At 40.1% G+C, this 24,870-nt stretch overlaps 2 protein-coding genes across 5 annotated transcripts in view; one reads left to right on the top strand and one right to left on the bottom strand.

The window, feature by feature from the left end:
• Positions 1-15,918, bottom strand: part of wdfy4 (WDFY family member 4) — a 38,372-nt gene extending 22,454 nt beyond the window's left edge. Inside the window, exons 1-32 of one of the 3 annotated variants that reach the window (XM_085296968.1) lie at positions 15,727-15,918; positions 14,542-14,671; positions 13,468-13,719; positions 12,088-12,199; positions 11,276-11,400; positions 11,048-11,176; positions 10,716-10,905; positions 9,983-10,172; positions 9,468-9,628; positions 8,094-8,326; positions 7,845-7,984; positions 7,412-7,542; positions 7,016-7,117; positions 6,702-6,892; positions 5,052-5,779; positions 4,771-4,864; positions 4,456-4,670; positions 4,259-4,362; positions 3,936-4,128; positions 3,564-3,640; positions 3,266-3,484; positions 2,942-3,126; positions 2,621-2,852; positions 2,103-2,254; positions 1,916-2,027; positions 1,626-1,816; positions 1,370-1,522; positions 1,213-1,286; positions 706-864; positions 495-583; positions 301-397; positions 4-206 (exon numbers count right to left, since the gene is read on the bottom strand). In XM_085296968.1, the coding sequence (XP_085153094.1) occupies positions 4-206; positions 301-397; positions 495-583; positions 706-864; positions 1,213-1,286; positions 1,370-1,522; positions 1,626-1,816; positions 1,916-2,027; positions 2,103-2,254; positions 2,621-2,852; positions 2,942-3,126; positions 3,266-3,484; positions 3,564-3,640; positions 3,936-4,128; positions 4,259-4,362; positions 4,456-4,670; positions 4,771-4,864; positions 5,052-5,779; positions 6,702-6,892; positions 7,016-7,117; positions 7,412-7,542; positions 7,845-7,984; positions 8,094-8,326; positions 9,468-9,628; positions 9,983-10,172; positions 10,716-10,905; positions 11,048-11,176; positions 11,276-11,400; positions 12,088-12,199; positions 13,468-13,719; positions 14,542-14,562 (5,254 nt within the window). In that variant the 5' untranslated portion in view covers positions 14,563-14,671; positions 15,727-15,918. Of the gene's footprint in view, positions 1-3; positions 207-300; positions 398-494; positions 584-705; positions 865-1,212; positions 1,287-1,369; positions 1,523-1,625; positions 1,817-1,915; positions 2,028-2,102; positions 2,255-2,620; positions 2,853-2,941; positions 3,127-3,265; positions 3,485-3,563; positions 3,641-3,935; positions 4,129-4,258; positions 4,363-4,455; positions 4,671-4,770; positions 4,865-5,051; positions 5,780-6,701; positions 6,893-7,015; positions 7,118-7,411; positions 7,543-7,844; positions 7,985-8,093; positions 8,327-9,467; positions 9,629-9,982; positions 10,173-10,715; positions 10,906-11,047; positions 11,177-11,275; positions 11,401-12,087; positions 12,200-13,467; positions 13,720-14,541; positions 14,711-15,726 lie in introns of those variants that run through there. The other 2 variants (XM_085296969.1, XR_014894843.1) reach the window with 2 other exon arrangements.
• An 846-nt stretch (positions 15,919-16,764) lies between these two features.
• On the top strand, positions 16,765-24,749 carry LOC146561144 (uncharacterized). 2 transcript variants are annotated; one of them, XM_085296966.1, is made up of 10 exons: positions 16,765-17,073; positions 17,633-17,768; positions 17,855-17,965; positions 19,016-19,148; positions 19,745-19,923; positions 20,101-20,174; positions 20,355-20,517; positions 20,596-20,678; positions 22,009-22,199; positions 23,388-24,749. In XM_085296966.1, exons 1-10 carry the CDS (start codon positions 16,953-16,955, stop codon positions 23,874-23,876), a joined length of 1,680 nt encoding a protein of 559 aa, XP_085153092.1. In that variant the 5' UTR covers positions 16,765-16,952; the 3' UTR covers positions 23,877-24,749. The 2 variants fall into 2 exon arrangements, with proteins under 2 accessions (XP_085153092.1, XP_085153093.1); XM_085296967.1 differs by having other exon boundaries at positions 16,943-17,073; positions 17,390-17,768.
• The last annotated feature ends 121 nt before the right edge of the window (positions 24,750-24,870 follow it).

Below are 24,870 nucleotides of genomic sequence, written 5' to 3'. Positions count from 1 at the left end.
TACCCATGACAGCAAAGGGTTCTTCCATGCCCCCAATGAGTGTTCCTGGAAGAACTCCCTCTCTGAAGCTTCTCTGCTGGCTTGGACTTGACAGAAAGTGTGTGAGGAGAATGAGACCCAGTTTAAATGTGGAAGGATGAAGGTGTGGCTGAAGGAAGAACAGGAACCAATCACTGCCCAAGGCATCAAATACGACCTTCTGTTGACTAGCAGGGGGGAAAAAAATTTTCAAGGTTAAGCAAGAAAATGGATAAATTCTTTATGCTCAGAATTTGGATAGCTAAAAGGTAACAGACTCACTCTTTGTTTAAAAAGTTGTCTGGCTCAAGGATTTCGCAAAGCAAAAGCAGCATCTGGTTGCGGATCCAGATGAGGCTGGCTGGGCCGGTACTCTGAGCTGCAGCACAGGGGAGACAGGCCTGGCTCAGTACAAGTAACAACTTGAGTTAAACATGACACACTATGAGATACAGTTTTGGTTTTTTGTGCTGTACCTGGCACATCTTGTGAAACATCAGATATTTCACCGCTTTCAGGTGCATTACTGGAAGGAGGAAGAGTGTAGACCAGGAAAAGCCCAAGTCTAATCAAATAAAAGGAATCCAGAGAAAGTATGAGCCCTTACCAACCATAATGAGATAACATACTTTTTAAAAAATGTAACAAAAGGACAGTTGTTGTTGACAGTGCGTTCCCTGTCTATACCTGCTTATGTCAGTGGCGGTCAAGTAAACCTTAAGGAGAGATGTGATGACACGAGAAATAATCACAACCTTCTGAATGGTCACAGCAGGGTCACACAACTCAAATAGCAGCTTTGGTAACATGTCCACGCTGTGGATGACTGCTGCATTCCCGTTGTCACTGTTGAGGATACAGTGAAGGAAAGGCAAACAGTATTAATATCAATCGCAATCTGTTCCCACAGACAGAAAATCTAATACAGCAATCCACTCAAACATTCAGTCTTCTCTTCAGCCTCTGTCGCTGATTCTGTTGAACATTCCCTTGACTTTCTGTCATACAGTTCCAGGATATCGATGGGAAGCCGTTATAAATGTTGACAGAACAACCGATAAAGTCTGTCATCAATTCTGAACAAAAGCCTCTTTTGTGCCCCGTACCTTGTCAATCATCTGAGTTAATAATAAATTAGCTACTACATATGTAGACACTGTGGTCGGGTTACACGTTGATAACAGTGGAAATTACCCTGAGGAATTCAGGATTTCAGCAAAGTAGTTCAGAACTGAAAGATGCAGACTGTCTGGAGTATTCTGCCACACCTGAAAAACAGAGAGACATTAAGATTCTCACTAGCCTTCAAAAATAAAATAAAACAATAACAGGGTAAAATTTGGATACCCACATCTAGGTCACACAGCAGAGCTTGGAAAGCAGGTGTTTTCTGTAGGCAACCAGATCCATAGCCCGGCTCAAATGAATTTGTGAGATGCAGAACCAACTGAAAGGTTCGGTGGCTGACCAGACTGCTCTTCATCTTCAGCAGGAAAGCTAGCAGCTACAAGGACACACATAAAAAGAGATAACAACTGTAAACAGCAGATATTTATGTCTTTTAATGAATCAACTGTGCTACTCCAGCACATGAAGATCTCACAGACCTTGTATCCATTTATGCGGTTCATTTCCTGCTGCATGGCAGAGTTGGTCTCCAAAACAGAATGAAGGACTTTAACTGCTGCATACAAAGAGCTATCATCTGGTGCCATTGCAACCAGACTGAGAACAACAGCAGGTCCACCGACGTACAGAAAACCATTAGATGCAGAACTAGGGGTGAACGTACGCACACCTAGAAGGAAGTAGTCAAACGTAAAACAATAAATGAATAAATGAATAAATAAAGTGTCAGTAATAGGGAACAACAGTTTCAGGACAATATTTGAATTACCAAAATGTCCAACCAGCGCTGCTCCTATGGTACGAGCTGTACCACTCAGGTGTTGGCTGATGTTTTGAGCAAGGAACACAGGGGTGGACTGATCGCGACATGTTATCCCCATCTGCAATTAGACACATGGATTACTACAATCTATTAAAACAACAAACAATTAGTTTCAACAAAAGGCTCACCTTACCTCTTTAGCAATCAGCCTGCAATCCACCTCGTTGTAATCCTCTCTGATCTGAACAACAGTTGTTAATGTGGAAACTGCTGGGTTAATGCCAAATGAGATCCTCTCCTCAGGAACAAGTCTGAGAGGGAGAGAGTCATGATCTCGATCATGGCCTGGACACAAGCAGAGAGGTAAATACAGACCGGTGAAGTATATCAAGTCCAGCGAGTGAAGCTAAACAATGCACAATGGATGGATTCACATAATGGATCACAATAAACTGTCAAATTCTGTATATTAAGAAAAACTACTTGTGCAATTACATGCAACTGATGTAATAATTTAAAATAATCTACCATGATGTTTTTTTTGAATGAGAACTGTTATGACACTATTAAACTTGTACTTAATTGTAGGTTCACATGATGAAAACTCATGACAAAAGACAAAATCAGACTAAACCTAAAGTGCCCATTTAGGATGACTCACTAAAAGTGAACAAATTAGAGATGTGTGAAATTAGTGCAACGCTGACTCACTTGTGTTTCGCAAAGCCAGAAAATTGCCAAGGTATGCGGTGCCTTGTGTGTATATAGCACCCACTGCCTCAGAGCTCAAAGCCTCTTCGAAAAGGTAAGACGGACCCACTCGCCACACTACAGCAGCATATTCCTTCCAGAGAGGAGGTGTCCCCATTACTCCATATACATCAATCACAGCTGAGGGGTCCATGGAGACATGCTGACCAGGGAATGGCTGAATATACTTCATCTGACAGGAAATGGACACATGAATGAACACATGAATGCTACAGTAAGACTTTGAATCAGTGCAGCTCCTCTCTCCTCTCAGCAGCATACCTTTCCTGTCCCCACTGCTTTGCCATTGAAGTAGGCCGAGGTCACACAGCTCTTCTTCAAGTCTTTGGCCATGACCACAGCCAGATGGTGCCACTGACCTGGGACCAGCATACTGGAGCAACGGAACCTCAGCGACGTAGGCAAAGATGTGGGACTGCTTACTTCAGCTTCCGGCTCCATCATATCTGTTGAAAAACATGGAGGATAATGGTCTCTGTAGTTTAAACACCTCACTGCAAAAACACTGATGTTTTTAACTAAAAATTAATTAAAATTCAAAACAAATTCTGCTAAGTTCATACCAAGAACAAACAGTACTCTCACCTAGATATGTTAATGCTTCCTCCTCTGTAGATATTACCAGACAGCCGTCATAGGCTGAGAAGGAGATGGACAAACAGATGTACTGTTGTTCAGTGCGGGACATGTGGCGAACCACAGACAGTAAGCGGATTGGGTGGGAATCGCAGGCTGAACTGAACCTGTTGATCTGGAACCAGCAGGTAAATGAAAGACCAGCTGTAGGTGGAAAACTTCTGCAGTCTGAAATATGAGAGGGAACTGATTAAACAGTTATTCAGAATCATGCACAAATCTGCAATAATAAAGTATGGGGACTTGCCTCCTCCAATTCCACCTGTTGAGACTGAATCAGCAGTCACGCCTTTCACTGTGGCCAGAGAGGGGAGGAAAAGACAGCTACAAAGCAAAATGTTACATTACAAGTATTTAGCAAATGGCTGATTTATTTATTTATTTTAATTATAAGGTAATTTTATGTGCAACACTTACAGCACAATATTTTATTAACATAATGATTTAAAATTCTTATCTCTTTTCACTACTGTATTCTCACTATTTTTCCTTTCTTATCACTTGATGAAATCTGATACTGCAGCAAAAAACAACAAAAAAACAAACAAAACCCCATCTAATCATCTACTCTATTTAATATTGCAAGAGTAGTCAGAAGCTCAGTGAAGCAAGAACTCACCCATATCCACTCTCACTCATGTCAAACTCCACAAAAGCAGGTGAGCAAGAGAGTCTGTGTGGTTTAAAGGTCCGCGGTGAAGTCATGGACACGAGACTGAGGATCTGGTGGACAGGGATTGCTGAACCAATGGAGTTTGTAGACTGCAACAAACTGAAGCTGCGCTTCAATGTCTTTACCCCTGTATTGTGACCTGGTTTAGACAACAAGCAAAATCTAATGTGTTTCATGTATTAAAACCAAAGCTAAATCTCAAGAGGATGAAATGAAATATTTATTGATTTAAAAAAAAAAAAAAAAAAAAAAACCTGACACATGTGTACCATTTGATACAGGTCCGTTGGTTTCTGGGTTACATTCTGACTGTATTTGCTTGGCTGTTTTGTCTCCCAAACACATGAGAGGATCCCCCAAACACAGGAATTTTCTGAGGAGGGAAAGGTTATATAGACAATATTGTGGGTTCAGTACAAAAAAGAAATACTTTGAATATAAACTCCAGTTTATGTGCATAACTGACCTGAAGTCTGAAGGAGTGATGCACTGGGAAGAGAGCTTCTCCAAAATGCGTGTAACAGGTAGATGTAGTGGGTGGTTAGGAGTGAGCAACATGCTCTGACAGTGGGCCAGGAGGATGGAGACCAGCCCACCCTCACACATAATCTGACGGTTTCGCTCAGATTTGACCATTGCCTGGATGTGGTGTGCAAGTGAGAGTTGGACTTCCATTGAGAGCTGTGAAAGAGGAAAATAAATTTCTCTAATGCCGGGCCTCTTTGAGGATTAAAAAGTATGGCACATTAGAGATTGTAAAATGTCAGGTATGGAAAGGTACCTGTGGGTCCTCGTGAGTAAAAACCGATGGAAGGAGAGTCATAATAACTCTGATTGCTCCTGGGTGAAGAATAACAGGATCACAACTGAACCTACTATAAACCAGGCAACATAAAAATAAAAAAAGAGATTTAAAAAAAAAAAAAAAAAAAAAAAAAGGGGGGGGGGGGGGGGAAAGGGTCAATACTTGACATCACAGACAATTAGTACATTTATGTGTACAATTTAGATGTGAATGCATAAATTTATATTAAGAAAAACCCTCCAAAATGAAATATCCACCTGTACTGAGACTCCGTGCAAACTGAGGGACTCCTGGGCACCATGTTTCTGGAACTTCCCTGTTTGTCCTCCATGGACTGTGAGCCTGATCCCAAGTGGGCAGGAGGAGATCCTGAATAAACTCCTTCATGTGCTGCTGTTCCATTTGATTTTCTTTTATTGTCATCACATCCATCCTCTCGCTCTGGTCCCAAATTTAACTTCTGAGGAGAGTATGTTCCTGTGGCAAACTGGTCGAGAAAGGAGAGCAGCCTTATACATGTCTGAAGAGTGAGAGGCAGATTGGGCTGTGGTGTGGAGGGAGAGGCAGAAGCTACAGGGGATTCTGCCAAATCAACAAACTGGTAGAAGCTCTTTCCAGGAGCCTGGTTTTCTTCTCCAGTCCAGGGACAGGAGCACTTTTCACCAACCCACTTCTCTCTCCCAGAGCCTTCAGCATGGAAGCAGCCAAGCTGAAGTAGAGCCTCTGCCAGTTTTTCATAAAAGCCACCAGTCTCAAAATGATGGGCATTTGCAGTGTGAAGATGCACAACCACAGACAAAATGTGCAATGTGAGGAGGAGGTGGTCAACTAGTGGTTGATGCCCCAGTGACTTCCACACTTCTCCCTGCGGAGGGTTAGATAGGGCTCCTTCCATGTCCGTCACCAGAGACAACAGTCCAGTGAAGCCTCCTGCCCTCCTGAAGGCATCCCAACTGTTGGGGCTTTCCAAGACCTTCAACAAAGACTGAAATACCAAAGACAGAACTGAGACCATTTGAACAATCTGCATGTACACTAAAACACATTTTAGCTTAATAATACATTTACCCAGTAGATTCTGATCAAGCATTGACAGATAAAGCAATGTAATAGGCACTAAGCCTAAAATCTTGGCTTTTAAAAGATCTCCCCATTCAATTAAAACAGTGTCATAAAAAATAGATGAAACGTATAGATAAATCATAAATCATTTCTGGTAACTAGTTTTTGGAAGTGAACAAAATCCCATTAGCCTTTATCAAATTTAGAGAACTAATCCATCAGGTAGGTAATGTGTGAGACAGAACGCAGGGGGAAATGTGATTAACTGAAACTGGAGTAATCACAATGGCTCTCAACACTTGCTAGCCCAGGTCGCACCCAATCTGATTGCCACCTGCTATAACCATGTTAGCACAAAGAACAGACACACACATACACACATACCCACACTTCCAGAAAAAAAGCGTGCATGTGTGCACAAACAAGCACACGCGCTCACACACAAAGTACACATAATATCAGCAAGTAAGTGGTCTTCTTGCTGCCATCTATAAAAATGGACACATACAGTAGGTGTGTAACTTGGTTAAGTCTAATCAGATCTGTCCCATTCACTGATCTGATAGAGGTGGTAATCTTCTGAGTGCCACAGCACAAGGCTGCAGGTCTAATCAAATCGGTCCAGAGTTAACAGCTAAACGCATTTTAGCAAATCAATCTGCATTTGTCCATAATGGAATAAGAGTCCCACATGCTAAGAAAATAAATTCAGAAGCTTATTATGTTTTAAGTGTATTACTATTTGTTATGATGTGATATAGAGGCTACATGCACAGTTCAACTTAGATCACTGGATGTGTGTGTGTGTGTGAGGTTGTCTCTGATGGAGGGTCCATGTAAAGTACCTGCAAAAGGTCTTGCTTTAATCCAAGTTCCTGCTGTGTGGAGGAGCAGAGAGCTCCAATGGCTGTACTCATGAATTCCTCTGGGTTAATCTCAGCTAGCTGCTCCAAAATGCTCAAAGTGGACTCTCGATACTGATCAACATCCAAGAAGATCTTGATATAGGGAATCATACCAAGGTCTCGCACTGAAACTGGAATACATGTGCAAAACATTTAGCAAAAACAGTGTGCAGCTTCAAGACAAATGAAAGAAAGAAATATTTATTATGCCTGGTACACAAGTGACTGGATATGGAAAGTATGACTGCATGTACCTGTGTTTTTGATTGAACGCAGAGTAAGGGCTGACACAACTTGAAGCATGCAAGTAGTGAGCAGTTTCTCGCCTTCCTCGATACATGGCAGCTGCTGAGAATCTAAAGAGAAGGTGTGAACCGCAGGGCACATAGTCAGGATGAAAGATGCACTTTTCAGGTTACATTTGCCTGCTAGACCGAAGGTACATGGCCAAATACAAAGAAGCATACGAGTTTCATTTCACAATGACACACTTTGTATTCTTAAGTACTCTTTCATGGCCAAGTGTTCTGTTCATTCCCAAGTTTTTTGTAACGGCAGGCATTATGTCACACAAGCACCCTTTGTCTGCACTTAGTACTTGTACAACTAATTATATGACAAGTTGAGGAAACTGAAACAATCATTTATACCCATTTTAGGACAAGAGACTACTCCAGCCTTCCTCAGGATTTTAGCTCTCCTGCGGAGTTCTCCAAGCAGCAGCTCCAGCAGACCCAAGTCAGTTAGCGCCTCGGAAAGCATTGCACTGTGCATAGTCATCCTTCAAAAACAGAGATTTTATTTAAAGAAATTAAAAGAGCAGTACACATCATTTTTAATATTTAAAGACAGACATTTAAATGATCTGAATAACCCACCTTTTTTGCTTTTAAAGACAACTGTTTTTTGGCTGCATTCTTTTTTTAAAGTAATTTCACTAACAAGACCAAAAACAATATATATATTTTTTATTTTAGGATTAAAATATATATATATATATATATATATATATATATATAAAAATAAACGAGCAAGCAGGAACGTACTGAAAAGATAAATATTTTAACAACTTGCACTGCTTACTTGTGAAAACTCTTAAGAGCCACCACTCCAAATTCTATCCCTGCCACCGCACCGGCCAGAGTCCCAGCCCAGCTCTGCTTCAACACATTCAACAGCGCACGCAAAGTCTCATGGGGGATGTAGTTCAATTTAAATATCACCTGTTTAAAATAAAAAATAAATAAAAGATATTTAATCAGGCCCTGTATGCTTGTTGCATTGATGACAAAGGATGCATATGTATTTTACTGTCAATATCAGAAATCATACCATCTCTACAAGGGAAAAGAAGAGTTTCTGGACGGGAGCTGGTTTACGCCACACACAAGTAGCCAGCTGGGCCACTGACTGAACAGTCCACTCCAAGAGGAAGAAATTGGCTGGGTCTCTCTCCCATATTGTCTGTAAGGTTCGAAGAAGCTGGCAGGCAAGCAGAGAATCCTCAGAATGCATCAAGGAGGCCTGCAGCAAGTGGAAGGCACGAAGGTTCTTCACTGCCAAACCTGGAGACACGAGTATGGAAACTAAAATGTGTCCAAAGACTAGAACACTTCTCAAAATAAGATTTTTGCTTTTAGATCTGATCAGATTTGAGAAAATATGTTCTATATGAATGGGTAGGGAATGCACTCTTATACTACTTTATGACACAGAGTAATGTGAAACAATATCAGTTTGAGGTCAATTTAGCTAAAAGATGTTTTGAATTTAAAACCTGAATTATCCGTGCAAATTCCTGGCATCACAATGTGAATGTCATAGGAAAACAAAGACATAAACAACAGAGCACATGTTCAATCTCACAAACCTATTGAGTTATACAAGCAAAGATTTGATAGTGTCGCATGCATAAGTGCAAAAGAAAAGTAGCATGATCTACCTTGATAGAGTTTGTTTACTGTACTGTCAAAATATTAAGAGGAGGCCTTACATTTAGGTGCCAAAACACACTTGTGTTTGTCATGAATAAATAAAAGGCTGGTTAGTAATAGGATTCATTTTCTCGATTACACAAAATTGCATCAAAACCAAATAAGGTCAGCATAAAACAGTCCCTGGTCCCTCTGCTGGAAACAGATCTACTCCTTGATGTGATAGATGGGTGTTGAGTGCGTGTCTGTGTGTATGCTGGGATGATATGTATGTGTTTGTTATGGACACTCTATTTATGAGTGTTGATAGAGATGTGTGTGCATCCATGATAGATGACTGGTTGCTGTAGGCCAGTGGTGAATGGATGTGGGGCATCCTAACAGAGTTAGAGGGGAAGCCTCCACTTCATCATCCCAGACATAATCACCTCAGCTTCCTGTTAACCCGAGGGGCGTTGTGTGCTGCAGTGGGGGTAGCTGTATGGGGAGTCAGGATGTGTGGGAAATCATAGGAAGTGGGTAGTGTAGTTTGGGTGGGTTATATAAAGGCAAAAGTGCAAAGGAGGGATGACCTGTGTGGTTCTTCTGGGAGGGAAATCTGATTCTGTCTTTGCTGAGCCATGCAACTGATATTAATTAGATGGTTTGGAATATGAAGCATCTCTTCCAAATACAGAGTTTATCCTCAAAGTACAATCAGCTCTTAACTGATAATTAGTGACAGGTGTCCTGAGAATAACAATAGAGAGCTTATTATGAAGGCTTGGCCTACCTTTAGTGAGTGGAGGGTCAAATTTAAAGCCTGAAGGTTGGGGGTTGGTGACACAAAGAGCCACTTTCAGTTCAGTTTTTCCAAGAAGAGTGAAAGACCCAATGAGAGCCAGTAACTCCTCCACAGGCTGAAACTGCTCTAAGGACACGCCCTCCTCACAGCTAATGATTTTATAACAATAGGAGACAACAAAGATAAGAAATGATGAGTAGAAATAAATATTTAAAGATAAGCTCTTTACTAAAGATAAATAAAGCTTCCTCTGTGCTGGCCAACCAAATTGATTTTATATGAAACATTTCATTACTTGAAGTGGTTGTATCCTAATAAATTCCACTTAACTTTCACTAATGTGCATCTCCTTGCTTACAAAGACCAACAAAACAACAATACAATTCTTTTAACATATTTAATTGTCTTTAGATAAGTATGTCTGCTTAATATGTTTTTAATTGAGTATCATTAACTTCAGCTTCTGTTTCATTGTTTTTTGTGTCAGCGACCTTTATTCTCACCGTTTCAGGATATTCTCGAGGGCCTTGTAACCATTGTTTGTGTCAAACTCGATGAACAGGGCTGGACTGAGGTGATAGGTGTCTCTAATGAAGCTAAACACAGCCACAGCCACCTCAGCTAGCAGTGATCCTGAGACATCACCAGTGATGTGCAAGAGGTTCTGGATGCAGATGCGAACACAGTTCTTGCCTAATAAGAAAAGCAGTGTTCTTGGTTAGCGAATTGACAACAACATCCATTTGCATAAAAGTTTACAGTTGAATCAAACAATTTTTTTCAACCATACATCTTTATAGCAGTCTTGAATAGTGACTTAATAAAATGTTTTTCTTAGTGCAAAGTTCCACAAACTGCAGTAGAATGTTAATTCCACAGCAAAGTGGCACAGAGTCAATTGACCAAAATACCACATGGAAAAGTGTTGATAGCATCTTGGTATCCAAAATAAATTGAGTAAACCCATGTGCACTAGAACATTCGAAAGAATTATTTGTGCTTATTAAGGCTTCATGTGACTTTCAGTACAACTCTGTTGAGATGTTAGATCATGTTTCTTGCTATAATTAATTCATTACTGCACAAATCACTTCCCACTCATGCTACTATGTATCCTGTTTTGACACAATATTTAAGAGTGCAATGAGGCCTATTACAAGTAAGAAGCAAATCAGTAAGAAGACTATACTTGCTACAAAAATGTTAATTACTGCAAATATTTGTGTTTTATCTTACCTAGTAAGCTGGGGACAGTGTTGCTTGTTGCTACAGCAGAGACTGCTTTGAGGATGCGGGAGGCTTGATACCTCCAGGTGGCACTGGTCTGATCCCATAATGACGTGAGACCAATAATAAGACACTGCAGTTCCTGAGTCTCTACCAGTATCTCCACGTTGACTGGCAGCCTACACAGCTGAAGAATAACCTAAAAGAGAAAGACGAGAGAAGTATGGTTTGTCAAAAATTGGGGAAAGAAGAAAATGTGAGTTTGCACAACAGAAAACCAAAAATCACAGAAACAAAAATAACCCATTGCCATCTAAAGGGAGAAGTCAGTTGTTACTAACCTGTGTTAATGTTTCCTGAAAGGTTTCTTCTATTTTGATGCTCTCCTTTTTAGATGGAAGGCACACTAGAAGGTACAGACATTTCATCAAAGCACCAGGGAGTTCTTGATTTATACATGACAGTATATCCTGAAAACAAACACATAATTAATTCACCTGATCAACTAAAAATATGGAGTAGCAACCCGACTGAAACTTTACTATGCTTTAAAACTGTTAATGACTCACTGAGCTGTCAGCTGTAAGCAGCAAGAGAGACTTTAACAGCAGCCATCCTAAACTTTCTTCCATTTCATGATTTGTGTCATTATCTGGCCTCTTGAAGAACTGCACCACCTTTTCACGGGCCTCCTCTGAGAGATTAAAAACAAACAAATTAAACAGATTTATTGTGACAATCTGAAGGCATTAATGCAACTCAAAAACAGTTAAATACGGCGGTTTTGCTCAATTTAGTTCTTTACCATGTGCTTAGCTGGCATAATTATAAATCCAAATTAACAAACAGATTTTTTTTAAGTTAGAAGTGTTTCAGTAAAGTATAACTAAATTGAATTTATTTAATACACAACAGTTTCTAGTAAACTCATTTAAAATGAAATGAAGGTTAAACTTGAGAAGAGGTAAATCACTAATAAGCTACTACAGGGACCATGCTGGCCTTTTTCTAAATTAAATCACGTGTCAAAAAGAAGAAGCATTTACTTCCTCAAATAACTTTCTCTTTCTTATCTAAAGAAATATACAGTTTCATAAACAACGGGCAACAGTTGGAACAGAGAGTAAGACGGGAGAGAGACAGAGAAATAGAAATATAAAACCAGAAAAGTGGTAACCTCTTTCTGTGTTTTCATAATTTTTTAGAACAGTCTGCATTACACTGTACTGTATGCTTTTGATTTTCAATATGCATCCCATTTACCAAGTGGCCAAAATAACTGACTGAAAAAAAACAGCGACACCCAGAAATAGCAGAAGTAGGTGGAGGAAAGTCCCAAAGTCTTAATTTACTGTGCTATATTTACTGTAAGAAGCAGTACCTGCAGGTCTGTCTGCCAGTCTCTTGTGGACAATGCTGATGACAGTGTCAGCGGTGAGAGCTGCGAGCTCCTTGATGTCCAAACCTTCAAATCGGCCACCATCTTCACAGGCCTGGAATCGAGGAGGATAGAAACCATCACATGTATTTTGACTTATGTCGCCATGAAGCCAGGTCTCTCTTGGAAATTAGATTTTTAATCTCAGTGAGATGTTTTACCTGGATAAATAAAAGACTAATAAAAGAAGAAGAAGAAGAAGAAGAAGAAGAAGAAGAAGACGACGAAGAAGAAGCTGATTTTTGTAAATGTAGCCATGTACTAAGTTACATGTTGTGCACACCATTTCCCTCTCTATACAACAAAATACAGTCCCAATACCTCTCTGAAAACCTTTAAGTAAAAACTGAGAACAGAAATATTTATTTGGATTTGATGTACTATCAACATGTTTGATGTAACTAATTTAATTAATAAGAGTTCTCTCTGCGAATTACTTTGAAACTGAGTGTAAGAGTAAGTTAAAATGCAACCGATTTTTGCCTCTCAGTAGCCAATCTCGTCAGCTTGACATTAAGATAACTAATATTTTACTTAACTAAGTACTTGGCATTAAGTTAAGTAAAATATTACATTTAGACCGCTGTTTTATACTATAAATAATGAAAGGTACCACACACTATACAGTCTTCAGTTCCATGAGAAAATATCAGATTTTACTTAGTTTGCTAAAGATGGACTTATGAGGTTGTGAGGTTTTCACATACAACCACACACAGCCATCAGGTTCCGTGTGGTTGTATGGAGACTAATTATGTCTGCATTTGTAAGAGCACAGTGGTGAAACAGTGCATGCAAGTGTTACAAAAAACAGTAAGGGTTCCTCATAACTGGGATGCATCGAGAGAGGAAAAAACAGAAAAACCTCTTTCACCAGTTAATCAAAGTAAGGCATGAAGCCACCAATTTAAAGGAGTTTTTGTTTTTTTATTATTATCTAAAGATACAGGAACAACATACACAATAGTTCTGGAACCACTCAGTGATAAGATCACCTAAGGTTGAAACATCTGACTGTCATCTAATGTTGCTTTAAGTCTTCATTCCTGTGGTTTGAAGCATTTCCAGATGCCACACTGTCTCCAGCAATCTACTTACCCATTTCAAAGTTGATTATAAATTTGAACTTAGGCCCCACTGCAAACTGGAATGACATAATCTAATAAAGGCTCTCAAGAAGAAAATTTGTTCTGTGTTATACAATATTCAGAAATACATAACATGCTTGGTAGACTACTGAGGTGCAAGACATAATTCTGAAAACAATAAACAGAAGAACAATCCGTGGCAAGTATGCACTTATTTGCTTATAGTGGTCTATACCTGTATGTATAGAGGCAGGACTTTCCGCAGATGGTCCTTTCTTTGCTCCAGAGTAACAGCTCTGTGGTCAGGGGTACAGGCTGTTTGAATTCTCAGCTCCTGCAGTTGTTCTTTGAGCACTTGTGTGAGTTGAGGGTTGCTACAAGAGCCCTCCACTTTCTCTGACTTCAACTCCACAGAGACTGTTAACTCTCCCGAAGCACTCAGCTCTCCAGTTTCCTTATTGATCCTCTCCCCTCTAAAGGTTTGCTCCTGGAGGGGGTAAGAAAAAAATATATATATGACAGTTCCATCTTTTTTCTTTTTAGATACAGCAAGGTTATATAATCTTCACAATATTATCTAATCACATTTTCTTCACTTGTGTCACTCAGTTTAATTTGTCCCAAGCTAAACCTTCTGCCGTCAACCCTGGTCACACTGTCTCAATTCAGAAATAGGCAGAAGGACAAACCACTGGCAGTCATGTGCCATTCTCATTTACTGATTACCATCTTTATGAAGGGTCTGCATTTTACAAAGGATGTCCAACTTTCAGTACTTTGAGAGCTACTGTGTGATACTTTTCACGCTTCACACGCACCATTGCTTTGTCAAAAAAATAAGACTGATCTTTTGCTAAGAATAGGCCGGTAGTGTAGTGTTAAATGACCAGCACCAGTTATCGCTCGTGTGAAAATGACACAATAAGCACTCCTAAGTCAATTCAATACAACTGCACTTCCAAAATCAAAAGCTTGTTATCCTTATAATAGGACAACATTGTTGGGAGTAAGTGACTCTGAATAAGCCCTTTATTTAAATACTGCGAGGCAATGTGTTTCACTTCTGCTTAACAGCATATCAGGAGGTGAGGAGTTTTACTGCTAAACATTCATGCCATTGTACTGCATGGCAATTGTAGCCAGTCGTTTCCATATTATAGTCGCTCTATTTCGACTACTTTCCATTTTGAATCACGTACTCATAACGAACAATGGTGGTAAGAATCAGAGGGCTTAACTTAAAGCCAACACATTTTTCATATTTCCCACAAAATTCATGAATACTTAGATGCAACAGATCATTCTTTACCTGAGTTTGTGTAAGAGCCATCTGGGGTTTTCCTGGCACTAAGGTGATGTTGTCATCTGTGCTGTGTTATTCCAACTACTTGAGTGGTCTGTTTCTGTTCCCATGTCAGGAGGAATGGACAAGAAGAAACCTGCTAAGACATGACTAGTGCATACATTGCAGCCCCCTTTGTAAAAGTACCCGCCTCTTACTAATCTCCACCAAGTAGACTGAACTTTGAGCAACTCAAATCAGCTGGTGCGAGTCATGTGCTTTCCCACTTCCTTAGAGAAGCAGAAGTGAAATAACAGTTGTTTAGCTGGCTAGATGAGGCCCTCCCACTGCAGCTCAAAGAAACGTCCCTTTTCTTTTTATAGACCGGTCTTGTAAGGTTATTGTGATATTTAATCACAGTGGCATGGCCCATGACTCACCAACAAAAGCCACAAACCTGGCTTTTAGTCACGAATTGGCGTGAAGGAATTGACTTGCTGGTGAAACAATTGGAAACAAAGTGCTTTTTGTTTGTTTGCTGGTAATAAATAGAATGGCTGGACTGTTTGTGTTTAGGAAGGACTTTTCAAAACCAACCTATGAGAAGAGCAACCCATGCAAGTTGACAGTTGATGTATTTATATGCTAAAGTAGTATTTTAAATACAGAAACTAGCCTTTAGCAACGTTGCAGAACACACCACAATTCGTGAATGTGAATTAAAGCCAATAACCACAGCAGAAACTCTGCACACAGACGTGTGCGGCACTTGTGAAGTGTTTAGCTAAATGACTAAACGGCGCCATCTTGTGAGTATTGACGATACAGAAACGTGTCATCAACAGCAGTTGGGAGTAAAAGAAAAGGCTCAAAATTACACAGACTTTCAAGCTTGATAAGTTAAGTGAACCGGTGTTTTTCAGTAAAGAGAGCAGAGACGCTGATGTAGCAAAGAAAATGGCTTAGCAATGTCCTTCCGCATAGCTCAGTATTAGTACTGAGATTAAGTATCACAAGTGAAAATGCCTGCACTTAAAGAGGGTTCCAGAATTAGCGAATGCAAATTAAAGAGTAAAGATAACAGTGTGGCTATGGAAATCACACATACGTTTTCACACATATGAGTCAGCTCCCCAGTCAAAGTTGCCCTCTCTTTTGTAGGGTCAAGCTGTCATATAGTAACCACTTTCAAAACGAGAAGTGTTAACCAACCTTTGTAAGCTGACGACATGTGTAACTGACGAGCTCCTTCTGAAGTTAAAAAGCTGGACTCTTATTTTATCCTCCGACTCCAACAAGCTCACCTCCTGAGCACTATAGGTTAAACCATGCTATTCTTACATAATCTTACACGACTAAATGCAAGGGGCAAGTAATAAAAAAGGCATGCTCTCTTTTCCTTCAGTATATGCCTTACACTTCCATTAAATGACCGTGGTGTTTGCATTTCTTTTACACTATTCTGGTAAGTTCCCCAGGCCACTTTCAGTTTACTAGAGGTGGGCGGGGCCATCCAAATATCGATACCAACACTGGCATTGCGATCGGATCAATATGTTGTTTCTATCCTCTAAGTCAGGTACTCTGGCATACAGGGCATTTTCCCGATGCACTTTTCGGCCGATGGGCCGGCCTGAAGAGCGACCCAGTGGATACAAGCACTTACAGCCCATTCCCTCCTCTACCTTTGCTGCACGCTCATGCAGCTTGTAGAAAAGGTTCAGTGTGGAAGAAGTGGGTAAAAGATGGAAAGCTGAGATAAAACAATGAAAATAAAAGAAAAAGAAATGCAGCCCAATGTGTCAAATTAACCAACATGTTAACTATCTGGGCTGCTGCACCATGAACAGTAGTACCAGCAACAACTGATCCTGATGCACCATCTGTGGAGAAGTGAGGAAGAGATGGAGAAAGACTAAATTAACACAAGAAAATAGATGAAGGGAGATAATTAGGAAGGGGGGTATTCAAAGAGTCAGGAAAAATGAATGGCTACTTTGACTGTTATTTTTATTTATTTTTTAAGAAATCGTGAAATAGGATCATCTATGTTTTATTTTCAAAACGACATTCTGCTTCCCCCACATAAGCTGTCATTATGTTTTTAAAGTATTGGTACTGGTATTAGTAATAGTTGGTATCGCGGCACAGCACAGCGCTACTGCTTACTTTGGAGGCGTCATGGTATTTATAGCGACCACGTGCTTTGGGCAAAGCGCGGCCACGTGACACCTTGCAACCAATGCGGTGTCCAGGGCGTGGATTGCCTCAATCAGTTTGACACAATGAAAGATGTCGGTTGCTTTGTAGCGATACATGAGATCCCTTCTCACTTTACCTTATGATGTTGTAGCGCCGCTTCCCAGGAGTTGATTTTGCTTCCTTTGCAGTTTCTGTCGGTGGTAACACTAGAAGGTGGCCTCCGTGTACCCATCATAATGCATCCGATGCCCGTGTCCTCCGTCAGCGGTGGGGACATATTTGATTGTATACAGAGAGGAAATATTGAAGAGTGTATACACTTCGTTCAGAGTAACCGATCTATACTCAAGCACAAAGGTAAGCTAGGAAGAGATACAGTGCAAACTTCAGATCTGGCTTTTTTAAAAGGTCATTATTCAACCTTATCGCGACGGGATTTCTCAATTTCCTCATTTTATTGCGAGAAAACTGCTGAAACATTAGTTAGAAAGAGAACGTTTATACCCACTTTATGCTGTTTGCCATGCCTGGCTTTAGAACTTTGGAATAATGTGCAAATGTGTTTGGGAGTTAACTATAGTTTTACCGGATGTTATTGTATATTTGATCATTTTCTGGTCTCTCTTGGTTTGATTTTGCCACAATGCCAAAAAGAAACCTAACTCTGCTGCAGCTCTTCTGTGAGATGGTCTGGCACAGATCCTGTGATGAAGAGATGGACAGATCCAGTGACAACACAGCACAAAGTCACATTGTGCTGAACTACTCCAACCCCCAAACTTGAGAGGGCTTTCAGCGTCAACAGGCTGACAGTCGATGCATTTATGCCAGTCTCATATTGTTAGTCAAAGTCAGAGTTGAAGGTCAGTGTCATCAAGCTTGATTGTGTAATGTAAATGCGTTTCTCATCATTCAGGTTGGGGTGGCTTTACCCCACTCCACTATGCTGCTCTGCATGGTAACCGAGCCTTGGTCGACCTTTTCCTTAGTGCAGGAGCTGGTCCTAACCTGACATGTGATGCAGGACAGACAGCTTTTCATTTTGCCTGCAGGTGAGCAGCAGCTGCATATTTAGTTAAAGCCTGGATTTTCAAGGTGAGAGCTTGATTTGAGCTTGTGCACTTTGTACTACTATCAGGCAAGGGAACATCTACATCATACATCAAATGATGCAGTATGGGGCCGATTTACGTCTCATAGACCTACAGGGAAAAACATCACTGCACCATGCGGTCACTGGGGGGAGCATGTAAGTGGATGAAACATTGTATCACAAACTTAGTCGTTTTTGCCATGGGCTACTACACAGTTATATATACAGTGCTATGCAAAAGCCCTGAACCACTCCTAATTTCTTTATATTTTGCTATAAGAATGGGAAATAGGTGCAGTGATCTATTGATACATGTATAAACATAAATAGAAATAGAAATACAGTATATAAGGTTGACATAGAGGATATACAGTTCTAATAAGTTTCAAAGTCATTAATATCTCCTTTATTCTTCAACACAGCCTGAACTGAATTTCTTTAAGATGACTTCAGGAATTGTTCTTCAGGCTTCTTGAAGGACATTCAAAGCTCTTCCTTAAATCTTGTCTGCCTTTGCTCCCATTTTCTGTCAAAATAATTCCACACCGCTTTAATAAGAAGGTCCGGGCTTTGGTGAACCCAGTCCACTGATAGTCTTTTACTATATGTGTTTCTGTCCAGGTATGCTTTTACTACACTGGCAGGGTGTTTGGGATCATTGTCACAATGACAAAAGAAGCTGTTGACAGTCAGTTACTGTCCAGATGGTATTGCATGGTGGATGAAAATCCTACCGTACTTTTCTGCATTCATAATTTTTTACACGATTCCCAGCACCACTGGCTGAAATGCAGTCCCATGCCATGAAAGAGCCTCTGCCAGTTTTACAGATGGCTGTAGACACTCACTGTATGTATACTGATTTGAACATAAATAGATAGAACCAACATTTCCAAATTTGCATTGATCACTCCAAAAAAAACCCCAAAAAACTATTGGACTGATTTTTAGTCCAGGTCAGCGTTAAGGGGGTTAACAGACAGAACATTCCTGTATGTCCTGAACAGAAAATGAGTGCAAAAGCAGCCAAAATTCAATTAAAACAAAAACAAAAACCCTCCAGAAAGCCTGGAGAACTATTGCTCAAGACATTTATAAAAATGAGAAGAAAGTCTGGCTTCTTGGAAGGAAAGTATAAAGAAATGTGGGGTGACTTTTGCAAAGTACTGTATTATGCATGCACTAACTGTTAGTTGTTTTTCCCAGCATTGCAGTGCACTATTTGTGGGAGACAGGAATGTTTAGATTCACAGACACAGACATGTACCAGGTGACTCCCCTTCACCTGGCTGCATCCACAGGAAACACAGAAGTTATTCGGTATTTGCTCAAGGACCAGGTATGATACAGTTTTCACTGTCTGCCTCTTTCACCCTCTTTAGTTGTGCAACAGTATTATTACACAGTAATACACAAGATAATGCCCAATCTAAAAGTTTTAATAACAATGTTGAGTCAAATATATATTGTGTAAAAGCTGCCGGGATGACGAACGTCATCATACAAAAATGTACTGTGACTTTATGCTTTAGTCAACTTTTGATCTTTGTGCTTCTTTAACCCAAACATTTAGAGTATGGATTATTAATAATGTAAATAGTGTGACTGGTTGTCTCTCACTCTGTGTGTTGCATGTAGCACACAGAGTATATATTTGCATGATGAATGCATGGTTTCAACTTGCATTTTGGGGATGGAGCATTGAAGTGTAGTCACTGACTGTTTTCAAGAGCCTGAGCAGTGATTTCCACCAATGCCTGTACCTGTTTTAATGGGTCTGAAAATAATAGGCATTCTGTTGGTGTTTTTATCTTTTTCACTTTTTTTGCAAATATTTGTTTTTTCTTCTTTTTACTTTTCCACTTTTAAACTGTTTAAAATGTAAACTAAGGCTTAAATTATGTACATTTTCTGGGATTTGCAAATATGTTTCAGAGGTGTGCTGTGGATGCAGTTGACCAGCAGGGTGCGACAGCGCTTCACGTCGCAGCAGAGAGGGGTGGAGTGGAAGTGTGCTGGATACTACTGCAGAGAACAGGGTGCGGGATGCTCCATCAGAAGAATCATAGCGGCCTGACACCACTGGAGCTCAGCAAACAGGGCAAAACATTTAGGTGAATCTGCTGCTTCCAGAAATATGTGACACCCCCCTCATAAAACTAGAAGGATGCTGCATTTCATTCTAGCATCCTTTGGTACCTATGAAATATCCAGTATGTTTGCTTTTCCTGATTCGATCTTTCTCTTGGGATTATGATGCTGATTATTACTCTGCTGTATTTTTTCTCTAGACATCAGCAACTCACCAAACTACTGAGTCGGTACATTAATGAGCCAATACACCACAAGCCCAGAGAGTCTCATGGTACATTTGGATCTGTATATGAGCTCTATTCATTTATTTTACAATAAAAACACAAAGATAATAATTGCAAAACAGTTCATGTTACAACTCTGAAATTGGATTTTTTTTTTTAGATGTTTTATGCTGAATGTGATCTTATAAACAGGTAAAAGGGTGTTTTGTGTTCTTCTTTCTTAACAGTTTTATACTACTGGACACTGTTTTTTCCATCGCTGAGTGGAGCTGCCATCCTGCTGATTGCAGCCATGTTGGGAGGCTATGGGGGTTTAATCTGTGGTTTGCTCTTCCCATGGCTTGCCAGAAGCATTTTCACACAATACCACCGCATGACCACATACCAAAGGTTTGGCAAAAATTGCAGTGCATGTAAATAATCATCCTTTACTGCTATTATATCACATAGCATATGTCTTCTTTCTAGGTTACCTAACCCGATCTACTTGGGAACCCTCATTGCTGGTTTGATCCATTCTCTGCTCTGCTTCTATGGAAAAATGATGCCTAATATCCTTTTGAAACGCTAGCATATACTAGGTCTTTTGCTCATACATATTTCTTGATAATTCAGCTTTTCACACACCTACGTTAGCTGAGCTGTGAGTCTTGGAGGAGTTCAGCACAATTGTTCAACTGCATGGATGAACACATCAGAATCATACACTATTTATGACAAAATAGAATGCCACTGTATGATGAAGTGACTACATTTTATATTCAAATAGTCACATATGGAGATATGTAGGATAGAGGGGACCTTTGTTTAATCTAATCTTGGAGAGAGTGAGGACAATAGTGAGCAAGGCATTGTTGAGGTGTGTGGTAGGAGTGACAGATGGGTTGAAGATGGAGGTGGGATTACATCAGGGATCAGCTTTGAGCCCCTTCTCCTTTGCACTGGTGATGAACAGGTTGACAGATAAGGTCAGGCAGCAGTCTCCGTGGACGACGATGTTTGCAGACGATATTGTGATTGTGAGTCTGGAGTCTGAAGAGCTGTGGATGTGCTCTGGAGAGAAGAGGAATGGAAGTAATTAGAAGCAAGACAGAATACATGTGTGAATGAGAGGGAGGCAGGTGTAACAGTGAAGATGCGAGGAGTAGAGGTAGTGAAAGTTTAAGTACCTGGGGGTCAACCATCCAAAGCATTGGGTGTAATCAAAGTGAACAAGGTTATTTGTGACAGATGGAGTCATAGGGAAGGTTTACAAGATGGTAGTGAGACCTGCTGTGATGTATTATTTGTGGATGGTGGCGCTGACAAAAATACAGGTGGGGGAGATGAAGATGCTAAGAGTTTGGTGCAAGTGACCAGGAGGGACAGGGTTAGAAAAGAGTATGAGCAGTTTGGAGACAAAGTTAGAGATACAAGGCTGAGATGGAGGGATAGTGGATACACTGGGTGAAGGATGCTAAATATGGGCAGCGAGGAAGACCATGGGAGAGATTCACAGATGGAGCGAAGAAGGACATGCAGAGGGTTGAAGGAAAAGAGGATAGGGATATGGTGATATGGAGGCAGGTGTGGCGAAGAAGAAGTCAAAACTCAACTTCACTGCAACATTATAAACCACTCGAAAACAAAAAAAAAATGGTGTAACTCAGGAAAGGGAAAAGATGAAAATTTAACCATATTTACCATTTTGAATTGGTTACACTAATCTTTGGTTACTGACTGTTACATTTTTCACATTTTCATATATATACATTTTACAATTTTATATGAATTCCAGCAAACACTGATGTAAACTGCAGCTAGTTTATTTGGTATTCTACCGAGTCTGTTTAAATGTATGTAAAGTGTGCTATTAAAATTTTTATCCTTAATGTTGTGAATGTGTGTGGCCAACCAGTAGTTTAACCCAGGTGTCGATGGTCCACTTTTCCATACTCCTTGGGTTATTCTGTACGGTTCTGACACAAGACCCTGGGACACTAGACAGAGCAGAATCAGATCCTCAGTTCTCTTGTATCGCTGATCTGGTGGAGAAGAACCAGAGCCCACAAAGGTTCTGTCCATACTGTGAGGTGAGACATTCATATGGGCATGTTGGTAACTTGTTTTACATGCCACACTTTATATTGTATGTAGTTATTTTTCTAATTATCACTCTTTCTGTTTAGATCTTGAAATTTATGCATAGCCTTTCTGCTAATTGTAACTCCCCTCACATTAGAAAAGGTCTTCACGCACGTGTGTTAAGACCACAGATATCAGAGCTGCCAGGTAATATATGCAGGGATTTGGTAGGTGGGGGAACCCTAAGATCTGATGTTGCAGTGAGGTGAGAGGAAAAGAATCACTTGGTAATAAGTCACATAATGACTTGATTTGTGAGATCTGATATATTTTTCTTTGTCTACAGGCTGTGACATGTACTGCTACTCAAGTATTCACTGTTTCCTGTGGATTTAGCAAAAAGAAAAAATTGAACAAGATACATTAGCACATAGATTCCAGATTCAGACAGCCTAAAGCTAGTATAAAAGGTAGAATTTAGTAAGTGAATTTAATCAGCATCATCACCATCTGCTCTGGATGTCTCCTTACAACAGCATAAATTGATGTAAACTTCACCACAGTACTGAAGCTATCTAGTTTAGAAAGACTAAACTGACTAGTAGTAGTAGTATTAGTATACTTCAGTTTTTTTGCCTATTTTCGTCTGCTCCCTTTTTAACAAATATCACCACAGCAGGTAGCTCCACATGTTTGATTTCTATGCCAGATGCTCTTCTTGATGGAATCAAAAATGGCTTTGTGTCTCCTCCCGGGATCAAGCCGCGGATGTTTTGCTTGTTAGGCAAATCTGTAACCACAGCTCTATTGAGCCCCTCAGTAACACATCATGTAAAGAGCCAATATCTGATTAAAAACTATTAAATGAAATAGAACTTTATATGCAAGATTTAAATTTCCAGATTATAAAATTTAGCTCGCTGAATCAAAGTTCTTGCTTTGAAATTAATCTGTCATCTTCATTCTCATCCTTCTTCCGTACAGCTTGTGTCACACATATACATTTTTTTTCTGGGATGAAAAATGTAAATTAGTTGAATATTACCAAGCAGACACATTTTTTTGAGTGGCCTTATGTGGGTCATTAGAAAGAATGCAGGTTTAAAGCCCTGTCCATTTTTTTTGGTAAAGTCTATACATAAAAATGCATTACTTCTTTCTAATATTTTGATGACCTTCTCCTGTCTTCATCACAGCTCTTTCAGCCTGACTACACTAAACACTGCAAGCTGTGTGAAATGTGCATTAAAGACTACGACCATCACTGCCTTTTCCTCAACCGGTGCATTGGCCGAGGTAACCACCGCCTGTTCCTGGTCTTCATCCTCTCCATGGTGGCTGCCCACCTTCTTTTTGTTGCCACGGGAATAAGTTACCTGTACAGCAAGATGCCTGGAGGCAGCCACAGCTTCTCATTGTGGCTCACATTGTTAGGTGAGGATTTCTGGGTTGTTGTAATGATGATCATGAATGGACTGACACTCATCTGGGAGGTGTGGCTTCTAACTGAGCAGTTTGATGCTGTCGCCACTGGAACAACCACCTACTTTAAACAATGCGAAAGCGCCGCACGACAGCGGTCACTAGCACAGCGCTGGGTGATAGTGCTGTCATTTCTGATGGAGGGTCGGAGACGGGTGGGCAGCAGACAAGCCAGAGAGGACAAAACTGCCATAGACATTTAAAACTGTCACTCTGACCTTTGTGCAGCTTATTTGAAAACATTTCCAGTATTGCTCAAGTACAAATACTCACTCTTAGTTCCTCTGTGTAAGGTGGTTTGTGATAATGTCCTTTTTAGATTCAGTAACTTTAATGCCATATCTGGTACTTGATTTTAGTATATCTAATATATTTTGATATTAAATAGGCTATAGAGTAGATTTGCCAGGACAATAGTTCACAAAGTGACTTGCAGGGTATCTACCACAAATGTAGACATTCGCCTAGTTTTTAGAGACCTCACTGAAAACTCATACTTTAAGAAACAGTGTTTTTATTTTCTCGTTGTTTTATATTGTTTGTGTAAAGTACTCAATATTTTTGACACTGTGTTTTAGCAGCGAGCGTCTACATGAAAGCCTGTGTTTATACTCGTTTTTGTATCCCAGTAATCATTTTTAAATGTCATTCTTTATTGCTGCTCTAAATAAACTTTTGTAAAACTGTAAAACATACAACTGATCAAAGTTTACTGTGTTTTCATAAAATTAGCAAGTCCAGTGATTAGCTGGAGATAATGGTTAACAACAGACGACCCAAAAGACTTTCTTCCCAACCTAATGTCGTTACCTCTCTAACCTGCTCCGAGTCATTTGTGCCATGACACTTCCTCTGCTCTCATTAATGGGATATGCTTTTTTCATGCCTTCAATTACACACACTCATTTCCTATGTGTCCCTCAGGACTGTATTTCTAGATTATAGATGATATTCCACACACCCCAGAGGCTGGTGTGTCTGGTCTGTGTGAGTGGCCATGTCGTGTGACATAATTCAGTGTCTGCTGTACTGCCGCTTGTACATATGGAGTGATCAAGTTGATCACATAAAGGCTTTTTAACCTTCTGTATTCTCTTGTCTTGATTTCATCTCCAGCTGGTTGCCACTTGATATCCCGATTTATTTTATTTATACTGACGATGTTTTTATGCTGTAAGAAAATATGTTTCACACAAT

Source organism: Mchenga conophoros, linkage group LG13 (assembly GCF_057382185.1).
Source record: "Mchenga conophoros isolate Kocher_MC1m ecotype Shallow Benthic linkage group LG13, M_conophoros_male_GT1.1, whole genome shotgun sequence".
In the NCBI taxonomy this organism is placed as follows: Eukaryota; Metazoa; Chordata; class Actinopteri; order Cichliformes; family Cichlidae; genus Mchenga; species Mchenga conophoros.
This window is presented reverse-complemented; position numbering and strand designations above follow the sequence as displayed.